Source organism: Arachis hypogaea, chromosome 1 (genome assembly GCF_003086295.3).
Source record: "Arachis hypogaea cultivar Tifrunner chromosome 1, arahy.Tifrunner.gnm2.J5K5, whole genome shotgun sequence".
Taxonomy (NCBI): domain Eukaryota; kingdom Viridiplantae; phylum Streptophyta; class Magnoliopsida; order Fabales; family Fabaceae; genus Arachis; species Arachis hypogaea.
The window spans coordinates 5,483,433-5,495,759 of NC_092036.1; the positions used below are offsets into that span (position 1 = coordinate 5,483,433).

At 28.6% G+C, this 12,327-nt stretch overlaps 1 protein-coding gene across 2 annotated transcripts; it reads right to left on the reverse strand.

Annotated features, from left to right (window-relative positions):
• Positions 1-6,265: 6,265 nt before the first annotated feature.
• On the reverse strand, positions 6,266-11,826 carry LOC112792013 (uncharacterized). Of its 2 annotated transcripts, none has more exons than XM_072236294.1 (3): positions 10,290-11,826; positions 7,441-8,339; positions 6,266-6,831 (listed from the first exon to the last, which is right to left on the reverse strand). In XM_072236294.1, the coding sequence occupies exons 1-3, from the start codon at positions 11,371-11,373 to the stop codon at positions 6,400-6,402; spliced, it is 2,415 nt and encodes an 804-aa protein (XP_072092395.1). In that variant the 5' UTR covers positions 11,374-11,826; the 3' UTR covers positions 6,266-6,399. The 2 variants fall into 2 exon arrangements, with proteins under 2 accessions (XP_072092395.1, XP_072092394.1); XM_072236293.1 differs by having other exon boundaries at positions 6,266-6,834; positions 10,290-11,824.
• Between the last annotated feature and the right edge of the window lie 501 nt (positions 11,827-12,327).

A 12,327-nucleotide genomic window follows, 5' to 3' on the forward strand; every position in this document is an offset into this window, starting at 1 on the left:
TTACTAGAATATTACAAACTTTTATAATACTCCTAACATTTCTTAAGCCCTTTTATTTTTAAATTATTTTGCATAAAAAATGACTTAAAATGGCTTAAAATGTCCTTTGTTCTATACAAAATAATTTAAAAAATAACTTAAAAAATATTAGAAGTACTGTAAAAGTTTGTAATGTTCTAGTATAAAAGTTTGCAAGGTGTACTAGAATAAAGGGTATTTTAAGCCATTCTAAGCCGTTTTTTTATGGAAAACAATTTAAAAAAATGGCTTAAAAATGTTATGATCGGAGTACTATAAAAGTTTGTAATGTTCTAATAATTTAGGTAAATACTGGTTCATAACTATATTTTTTTAATTTCTAAATTATTATTGACTATGTAGAGTATTTCTTTAATGTCTTAAGTCATTAGGACATTACAAATTTTTTTATTTTTAAATTATTAATTTTTTAAATCAATTATTAATTTCTTAATAAAAAAATAGACAGAATTAAGAGTAATTTGAATTACTATGTGCTTGTGCAGCGTGTGTGAGTGTAATTTGCAGCGTGTGTGAGTGTAATTCGAATCACCCTGATTCGAATTACTGTGGATGTAATTCGAATCAAGTTGATTTGAATTAATGTGTGTGTGCGTTTGTGTATAATTTGAATCAACATGATTCAAATTATGTGTGAATAGAGTTCGAATGAACCTGATTCGAACTACATATAAACGTGATTTGGTTGATTCATGAAGCAGATTTTGGTTTGACGGATTTTCTGTAAATAAATCCACCCCCTTGGCTTAATTGAGTGTTTTGCCCTAATTATTATATATATTAACAATGGTAAGATTTTTTTATTTAATATTAAATAATATATATTGATATTGAAAAAATTAATAATAAAATATAAAAATAATTGTTAACGAAAATTTTGGTAAAATTATAATTTAATAATTAAAAAATTATTGAAGGCTATCTTAGAAAAAAATAATTTAATTATTATTTTATTTTAAAAATTTTGATAAAAATATAATTTAATTAATAAAAAAATAATTTATTAAAGAATATTTTGGTAAGTAAAATTTAATGATAAAAAAATAAAATTTTTGCTAAAGAGTATTTTTGTAAAAAATTATTTATTTTTTCTTAAAAAATAGATAAATTTAATATTAGTTAACAGAAAAAATTTAAAATAGATTAAAGAGGTGATTTTTTAAAAGTTATAGAAGAAGAAAATGTACATTTTACAAATAAAAAGAATGAGAATATTATTTTAATATTTTTAGAAAAAGAGAGTAAAATTTTCTGTTATTTATTTTCAAATATTTTTTTAATAATTTTTATATATGTGGTTATTTTTATTAATTATTAGTGATAATGATTCTTAATAAGATAAATAAAACTTCGATAAGTTTTTATTGAAATTTTATTTTCTAGATGCGTATTTTAGATCAAAATAAAAAAATTATTTTAGTCAATTATATAATTCTCTCATTGAATTAACATAATATTGGTAAAAAAAGGATTATTTTTTTTATTATGCTGAACCGTTATCAATTTTAAAATACTGAATATTCATATTGGCAAAATACCTATGTAATTCACCTCAAAGTTTATAATCAAAATAACACTAAAAAATCTACAAAACATATATATAAGTCAAATTATTTTACCTAAGAAGATGGTATAACATCTGTGCTAAACAATTCTTTTGTTGTTCAAAATATTTAAAGAAAATTATTGTTATAAGGAGAGTTGAGTTTCGGGTTTACACTGTCTCCAATTTTTTTACCTCTTGTTACGAAAAATATCCAACCCAAAGACATAAAGCCGCTCGTTTCTCGCACAAGTCATCTGTAGTTTTCAACGGTGTCAGACACAATCTCGCCAGCCGCCTCCAGCTTTCTTTATGCGTGTCTCTATCTTAACGACTATAATGGAATCTCTTTATATCTGTACAATCTAACATCTGTACATTATAATTTTCCATAAGTTAATTGTTAGTCATTATTAGTACTAGTAGTTAGAACATATGGTATGGAACTATGATGATGCTACTAAACGTCAACACATGTATACCTTTTATTGTTAGATATAAAGATGAATGTAATGAGAAAAAATAAATCCAATAAATATATATTATTTTTATATATATATAAAAAAGTCTAATAGACTAACTACAATAATATATAAGTCAACTTCTTTTATTTGTAATTTTAAAATTTAAAAAATTAGAGTAATAATTTTTTTGTAATAAATTTATTTTTTAATTTTAATGAGTTGAAATTGACTTTATTCCTAGTTAGTTTTACTAACAGAATAAAAAAAATTATACATTTTAAGATATATTAAAATATTTTAGTCATATTTTAAAAGATGATACAAAGACATAGATCAAAGACATTATTGCACTAAAATTAGGTCGTTGTCTGAAAGTAACGTGCTATATGATTTGCATACAGTGTCAAATGAGTAAGAACTGCTACATTGGTGTCCGGGTATAGTGTTAAATAAGTAAGGGTTCCTGTGTTTTTGTAAATGATTGAACGAGAGTAAATAAGCTAGTTCACAAAAAAAAATATAAAAATAAAAGTTGGAGCGACAGAAGATTGAGATTTGGGACATAGAACATAGGCACTCTAACAGAAAATCTATGGAGGTGGTGGATACCATGACAAGAAGGAAGATTAGCATCATGTGTCTACAAGAAACAAAATGGGTCAGCGCGAAAGCTAGTGACTTGGATACTTCCGGATTCAAACTTTGGTATACAGAAAAGGTAAAGAATAGGAATGGAATAGGTATTATCATGGATAAGCAGTAAAAGAAGGACGTAGTGGATATCAAGAAGGTGGGTGATCGGATTATCTCTATCAAATTTATGATAGAAGGAAGTACTTTTCATGTGATTAGCGCCTATGTACTGCAAGTGGGTTTAGACGAGCAACACAAAATAAGGTTTTGGGAGGATCTAGAGAGTTTGGTCTAAGACATACCTTCGAGAGATAATATTTTCTTAGGAGGAGATTTAAATGGCCATGTTGAAAGATAAGTGACTAGGTATGGAAGTATTCACAAAGGTCATGGTCTCGGAGTGGCCAATACAGAGGGTAAAACTATTTTGAACTTTTTCTCAATCTTTGACCTTCTCATCACAATACATATTTTAAAAAGAGAGACAAGCATCTTATAACCTATAGGAATGGCATGACAAACTCTCAAATCGACTTCTTGTTGAGGAGAGTCGACAAAAAATTTTGCATTAATTGAAAAATTATTCTAGGAGAGAATTTAACAACACAACTCATGGATTTTTGCGTTGAGTAAAAATTGAGAAAAATACATCATATAAAAAATCTAAAGACGAGGTGGTGGTGGATGAAAGTTAAGGAACAAAGAAGCATCCTAAAATGGGTAGGAAAATAGGCAAAGTGGGAATGGGATAGAAGCGCAGAAGAGATGTAGAGGGAGATAGCAGAAGTTATTAGAAGAACAACAACAAAAAGTTTTGGTGAATCTAGAGAGATAGTACCAAGAGACAAGGAGTTTTGGTGGTGGAATGAGAGTGTACAAGAAAATATAAAGATAAAAATAGAGTACTTTAAAGAGTTTCTTTGTGCCGCAATGCAGATAATTGGAAAAAGTATAAGGCAGTTAAGAAAGAGACAAAAGTGGCGATAAGTGAAATAAGAACAAGAGCATATGAGAGTCTCTACCAGTCTTTAGGCACGAAGTAAGGAGAAAAGATATTTATAGAATTGCAAAGAGTCGTGCGTGAAAGAAAAACGAGAGACTTGGATCAAGTTAAGTGCATAATGAATAAAGACGGAGAGGTTTTGCCTCAAGATAAGAAGATCAATGAAAGGTGGAAGAGCTACTTCTACAAGTTATTTAGTGAAGGATATAAGACTCTTCCGAGCCTTGGTCGGTTATGCACGAGGGAAGAAGATTAAAACTTCGACTATTATCGAAGGATTCAAGACTTCGAAGTAAAAAAGGCATCAGGTGATTAACCAAACTTTTTAATGAGATTTTAAAGTTAAAGATGATGCCAAATGAGTGGAGAAAGAGTACCTTAACACCTATATACAAGAATAAGGGAGTATACATAGTTGCGAAAAATATAAAAGGATCAAACTCATGAGTCATATCATGAAGTTATTGGAAATGGTGATAGAACGAAGGTTGAGACAAGTGACACAAGTAACAAAAAACCAATTTGGTTTTATGCCAGACAGATCTACCACTGAAGCTACATATCTATTAAGAAGGATGATGGAGAGGTATCATAGTAATAAAATGGATCTACATATGGTGTTTATTGATTTGGAAAAAGCGTATAATAAGGTGCAAGTGAGGTCTTATAGAACGTTTTGGAAAGAAAGAGAGTAAGGATCACATATATTCGTGCAATTAAAGACATGTATGATGGGACCACAACTAGTGTGAAGACTCAAGGTGGTGTGACAAAGAAATTTTCTATTGGTATAAGATTACACCAGGATCATCCTTAAGTCCATACCTTTTCACATTAGTTTTGGAAGTACTCACAGAGCATATTCAAGATCCTGTGCCATGGTGCATACTTTTTACCGATGATATCGTTCTTATGGAAGAGTCAAAGGAAGACCTAAATAAGAAGTTAGATTTATGGAGAGAAGCTCTAAAAGTGTATGGTCTGCGCATAAGCCATAGCAAGACAGAATATATGGAATGTAAGTTCGCCCGCCGAAGAAAAACCTCTAATATAGAGGTGAAGATTGCAGAAAATATCTTACAAAAAGTTAAAAGTTTTAAATATCTTGGTTATATCATACAAGATAATGGAGAGATTGAACATGATGTAAATCATAAGATCCAAGCAGGTTGGTCAAAACGGCGGAGTGTGTCAAGTTTTATAGTGCCTTTAAAACTTAAAGGTAAATTTTATCGCACTGTTATCAGACCGGCTGCGGCTAAAGGGAAGCAAAAACATAAGTTAAGTGTGGCAGAGATGAAGATGTTAAGATAAATGAGTGATCATACACGATTGGTTAGAATAAGGAACGAATATATAAGAGAGAGAATTGGAGTAACACCTATTGTGGAAAAGATGGTAAAATTGCGTCTCAGGTGGTTTGGACATGTGAGAAGTAGACCGACAGAGCACCCAGTCAGGAGGGTGGATGAGATGGAAGATGGACAATAGATGAAAGGCAGAGGAAGATCTAGGAAGACCATCCATGAGGTGGTCAAACGAGATCTACATGTAAACGGTCTCTATAGACATAATACATTATAGAGTTCAATGGCGTCATTTGATTCATTTAGTCGATGCCATTTAGTGGGACAAAGTTTTGTTGTTATTGTATTCAATTTGATTTTTTAATTTAGTATTTATGACTCACGTTAATATGTGATATTGTTTTTATCATAATACTATAAGTTTAATTTTGATGCACAGTGTAAAAAGTTTTATACAGTATAATCACATTCGTTATTTTGAATGACTATTCACAGGATTAAAGTGAAAAATAGTTATTTTTGCTGATGTGGTATTATATAATTGAATGCATGTGTAAAATTATTTTACATTAACAATATATCAAAATTAGATTCTAATACTATTTATAGCATGCTGAGATAGATTAATGACTATATCTTGCTAGACTTTTTATTAATGACTATCTAAAGTTATATTTAATTTTTTTTAATTTGCCTCCTACGAAATACTTAAAAAATTCTGTTAGAGAGTCAATGAAGTATTTGTACAATATGTACAGTGTGCAATTTATTTAGCCTAATATAGGTTAAAAAATGAATATTCATGATAAAATACTACTAATTTCTCAAACACAATACACGCATACTATCCAGAATAACCATTCGGGTACTAGGAATAATAAATATCTGATATTCTACTGAATTGAACATTTCTAAACCTCCATTATACACATTGTATAGATACTCCGTTGACTCTCTATACTTCCTCATACTTAAAATACTAATTCTAATTTTAACAAATCATTAATAATTATGTGATGAAAACAGCATCAGAGACTAACATAAGTCACAGATATTAAATTTAAAAAAAATTGATATTTTGATGAGAACCAAATTAAAGTGAAGTGTAATTATTCGAAAGACCAATTCAGATATTAATGTATTTTTTTTTAATTTTTATTGTATTCAACTTCTAGATGTACTCTACTTAAAGCAACAGTTAACTTATCTCCAAAGTCAGATTAAAATCGTAAAATCACTAATATAATTATCTATATTACATTTTTTGAATAAGACATTTCTCCAAATTAAACATTGCATTAACATAAGATGTTTGTACATTGGCATATGTGATTGACTAATTAAGTTTGTAATATAGATATAAAAAAAAGTTGAAGTTAAAAACAAAAATAAACATTTAGCCCCAAAGATTCATACTTGCAATTGAAAATCATGTGATTCATGAGTTGAATCCTCCCTCAAAGGTAGATTGGTTTGTGGGATGGTGGTGGTGTTAAATGGAAGTTCATCAACGTTTGAAGTTTCTTGTCCCAAATCTTGCATGGTTGATAATTGGTGATGAGCATTATTATTTGCATGCACCTCATCATGTTGATCAAAAGCTGATGGTGATGAAACATCATCTGACATGGTCTTCTCAGGTAACACAGACCTTGGTGATGATGCAATTGAGAAGATTAAGTTTTCATCTATTGATTCTTGCCTCGCAACTGATAATAACATGCTATGATCTTCATTGCTTTGTGATGATTGCTCATTGGCTCGTATTAAGTTATTCAAATTATTGATGACTCCATTTATTAAATTATTATTCCCTCCCAAGTTATTATTGCTCCATTCCTCCTGCTGGATGCAAAATAAAAAGTTTTTTTTAAGAAAAATTGAATTTGAATATTCTAATCAAGAAAAAAAAAAGTACTTGCAAAAATAGTGACCATAATTTTTCATTTATGAACAAAAAGATTATCGTAGAAATAGATAATAGTGATCAATTCATATCTTACAAATCATAATATATATTATTCTCCTGGCCTCTTATTTTACTACATCTGTTTTAAAATAAATGTTAATTTAAGTGAATTTAAATGTTAATTTGAAGACAGTCATTTTTAATATTTTTTGCTATTATTTGATTAACACAAATATTAAATTATCTTTAACAAATAAATTTTATTAATTTATGTATATAAATTTTAATAAATATAAATAAAAATTATATATTTTTTGTGTATAAAATTATTGTATATTTATGCAAATTATTGCTAATCATACTGATCATTTAGCATTATTTAAAGTCACAAAAAAAAATATAGCATTATTTAAATTTTTTTTTCCATTGGAAGAATATTATTATTTCACCATAAAATTTAAGAATACTACTTGATAAAGATAAAATTGGAAGAAGAATATAATAGGGTTTTGAATAGATAATAGGAGGAAATTGATTCTTACCGGAGACACTTGTGCTTGTGTGTCATTGTAAGACAAATCCTCCATAGACCTGCCACGTGTCAATTGCTTTGACGGTGATGATCCTGATGAGGAAGAAGAACTTGAAGAAGAAGAAGAAGAAGCTGGTCGAGGTGCGTCACTTCCTCCAACAGCAGTGGATGTTGAAGCCACCGTCATCATCACATCTTCCTTTTCATCTCCATTATCATTCACTCCACCTTGCTGTGACTGCTGTTTATTACCATGGAACGACGCTCCCCACAGCTCTTCACTTCCAGAACTAACATCTCTGTCAATGTCCCCGTCGTATAACACCGACGACTCTCTCTCATCGGAAGATTCCTCCGCCGACGATGACTCATCACCACCACTCTCACCGTTCTCATCAACCGTTGACGCCAGCGAACCGACCTCGGAAACCTCCACTTGTAGATCTGACGCTATGGAATACGTCGGTGTATGACAGTTATTCAGAATATTCCGCCGATCACTGAAAAAGATCGCTTCATGTCTCTTACTAAGCGGAGATGGAAAGTTCTCGTATTCATTTTCTGCGGCGGCGGTTGCGGTTGCGGTGGAGTTATTTGGGAGGGAGAAATAGAGGAGCCTACCGGGAGGCTTATTGCTGCTGTATCTGGGGAGATGCTTTCTTGTTTGATCTGATGCTATGGATTTTGTTTGATCATAATTATTATTACCATTTTCTTCTGCTTTCTCATCTTTCATGGCTGCTGTGATGTTATTATTGCTTTGGATTTTTGCATCAGCTTCTTGTGTTGTTTCCTCTTCTCCGGTTTTCAATGGATTTGGTGTTTGATCATCCATGATTCCACTATTTTTTGCAGCTTCAGCAGCAGTGCACATTAACTGGTCAACTAACCAATCGTGACTTCCTTTATCTGCAAGTGTTGTCACATGCAAGTAGAGAAATTTTAATGCCAATATTTTTTAGCTAAAAAATATTAGATGATTAGTAAATATTATTATTTTTATTAGTATTTAATTAATAATAATATTTATATTTATAAAAATTTTATAAATAAAAAATATATAATTTGTATTTATATTTATTAGAATTTATACGTATGAATTAATATAGTTTGTATTTATATTTTTTATAGTTTACATATATAAATAAAAAAAATTTATTTATTAAAAATAATTTAATGTTTTTATTTGCCAAAAATATTAAAAGTTGTTGGTCATTAAATTTTTTTTATTATTTTTTAATTATTTTCAATTATCAGTTTTATATAAAAATAAATGCATATGAGTCTTTACATATTTTTTATTAATTTAGATAATATTTTGGACCACAATTAATTAGGATTTAAAATTTAAAATTTAACTAATATCATGTTTTTAATAAAAAAAAGTTTAAAATCAACGAATCAACGATTTTAGTTTGTATTAGTAATATTTTTAATTAATAATTTAATATTTTTAATCTAACAATTTAATTTTATACTTTTAATTCATACTTAACTATTGGTAGTTAATTATTAATAAAAAATAATAAATTATAATGACGATATAACATTATTGTTATATCTTCTTAATATATGACGTATAAAAATATATTTAATTTGTTGGTTTAGTATTGACTTAAAATAATAAATTTTTTGTTCATTAAGAAAAATGTGAAGTCCTTCTACTTTAGTTGGGTATGCTAAAAAAATGACTTTTAATAAATATTTTATAAAAGTTGTGTGTTTCATAAAATTATTTTTAATATTTTAATATGATGTTAATAGACATAAATATCATAAAGATATTGATTAATATATAAAATTATATTAATTTTTTATTTTAAAAAATATATACTCACTTTGAAAAATATATTTGTACATGTTTTTAAAAATATCTGTAATGTTTTTTATTTTTCAAACACAAACACTCCCTCAAAAAAATTTCACTAGTTAGATAGACTTTAGCATTAAGATGGATTCATGAGAAGCGGCATATATAAAGTAAAAAACTTTATTTTTTTAATATAAGAAATGTATATATTCAATAACATGCTAAAGATGGTATAATTTTTTCTTTTTAAAAAATATTGCTTGCTCAAACTCTTAATTAACTTCTTTTAATCAGAATTTCTTATTTATTTCGTGGTAGAAAAAAAATAATAATAAAAGCTTGTTCGAAAATCTTAGGATATCTTTAGTTTGTATTTTATTTTCTATTTTCACTTTCAATATTTTCTGGTTTATGAATTTTATGAAAAAAAAATAAAAAAACAAAAATAATGAAATCATATTTTTTATTTTTATCTTTTTTTTTACAAAATTTTAAAAATAAAAAATACTAAAAATATTAACAAAAAATAAAAATACAAATCAAATATACCCTTAGCTTTAGAATAAAATTCTCTAAAAATTTAGAATTTCATTTCATCCTTTACTATTTAAATATCCCATATGTTTCCGTTCTATCGAGAATCTCATATTAAGAATATGAAAATGTATAGGGTACCAATATACTATCTACTAACTTATTATCAATAATAATTAATTATTATATTTTAAACACATGTATAAAGAGATACATCTAAAAAATACATCTATAAAAACACTTTCATAAGATACCGCTACAAAAAAATATTTTTATTAGACACATTCACAAAGACACTTCTATTAAATATCGTTATAAATCAGAGTTAGTAGAAATTGGCAAAAATATTGTTAGTAACATAACGAGATTAAAAATTTTAATTATAAATTTAATAAAATTATAAGAATTAGTAGAATAATTCCTTTCTATAAGGTATTGAAAATGAAAACAAGAAACAAAAACTAAATAGCGGCAAAGCAAAGATAAAGAAAAAGAGAGTAGTATATGTTTGTCACCTGGAAGTTGTCTAAATTTTGGGTGTGAATTACTGCCACTACCATAGACATGGTTGGGATCCATAGCTTCATGTTCTTCTTGAGGTATTTGAGGGCTACTAAAGCTTCCATGCCTACTAGAAGGCATCTCCTCTGCTCTAATAACAAAATCTTGAGAGAAACTACCTCCACTCAGATCCATTTTCTCCTCAAAAGGATCATAGGGAATGTCATATGGGCTTCTTGGCATAACCGAAGGTGCGGAACCAGGGACATTTTTGTCAAAATAACTCTCTCTTGAAACAAGCACTGGTGAAATAACATTTCTTGGCGGCATTGCTGATTTCTTATCATCCAAACCATTCTTCTTTGTGTCAGGGTGGAATCTAAAATTTTTTCTACGTTTTCTTTTAGCTATAAGATTCTCTAACCTTTTGTTTCTCTCCAAATCTGACTTTCCAAGATCCATGAAGTTCCTTTGATCGTCTTCCGTCCATTCTATAGCTTTCTTGTTTTCCTCTTGCATCTCTTCGTCATCTTCGTCCTCTTCAATCCTCTCTGTTTCTATCTCTGAACTACCTTCCACTAATTCGCGCATGGACGGTTCGAATCTCGATGCTTGCTTCCTAGGAGGCTTGTTTTTCGAGGTGAATTCGTTATAAAACGCGGCGTTTAAGTCCTTGGCCTTTTCTTCTAAACCTCCATACACATCCAATCTTTTCCCTCTAAAATTTCTCCTTCTACTTGTAGCATTTTGTGAGGGATACTTATAAAGAAGCTCCCTTCTAGGTCTACTACCTAATGGTATCTTTGGTTTTGATTCTATCTTTTTTGGTTGTGAATTTTCCTCATCTTTCTTGACATATTTGAATTGAGTTTGCTCGGAACTCCAAAAGATTTGTAAAAAGATTATAGCACATGCAAGAAAAGGTGACAAGTAAGCCAAGAAATTATAAATGTAAGAAAGGAACATGTATAGGATAAAGAAGATCAAGGTAGCACCTGAAAGAAAAGGATGTTTTTTTGCAAATGTGTAACTAGACTTACTTGAATAAACAACCTTTTGGAAAAGTTTGAGTGGCATTTCCTTTACCTTTGAACCCATTTTTAATTTGATTTAAATGTTAGTGAAAGGAAAAAAATTAAACTAAAATACTTGTCACAAAAATCAAACTATGAAGAAACTCAAATTGTGGGCATGTTGTTGATTATCCTGGATAATAAGAAGTAATTCTAATGATCATAGTGGTGGGTGAAAAAAAATTACAAACCCCACTTAAAAAAAAAAGAGATGTGGCTTTTTTCTACACCAAGGAAGGAGAATCCAAGAACAATAACTAATAAGTAATTGGCCTTTTCATGAGAAGCTAAAATGTAAAATGGGGTTCTAATTGAAGAACAATTTTGTAGAACAATGATGGCTAATAAAATTGAATTATTGATTATGATTTTGCATTAGGCTCACACAGAAATCATCTAGAAAATTGAAGGAGAGAGATGCAGAAAGAATGCCAATTAGACCCCCCAAATGGTGGTCAACAATAAACAAATGCTTGATGTTCCCTAATGAATGGTTAGCCATTGAAATCCAACAATTTAGTTAACTTGTGTTTTTTTAAGGAAACTTGTTTGGTTGAAAAGTTCATCGGATCCTATTATTTGGGAGCATTAATTATTTACTATGTATTATTTCCTTTCATTTTAGTGACGCCACTATAAGGAGTTTTTGTTTGTTTGTGGTTTGGTTAGAATAAACCAAAATGTGGGTTCAATTTTACTTTTATTTTTTATTTACAACAAAAAAGAATATTTCGAATGCAATTTAACATCATGAAATTATATTTGTATCATTTTCTCATATACTTTTTTGTATGGTATAAAAACTAATTTTTTATTTTCATTTACTTATCAAAAGGAATGGCAATAGTACAAAAGAAAGTTTTAAGAACTATTATTTTTATTAAAATTTAGTCAATATTTAACTATTAAAAAAATATGTAATCTCATACTATTAACAACCGTTCATATTTTATTTATCGCTCCAAAGACATATCAATGA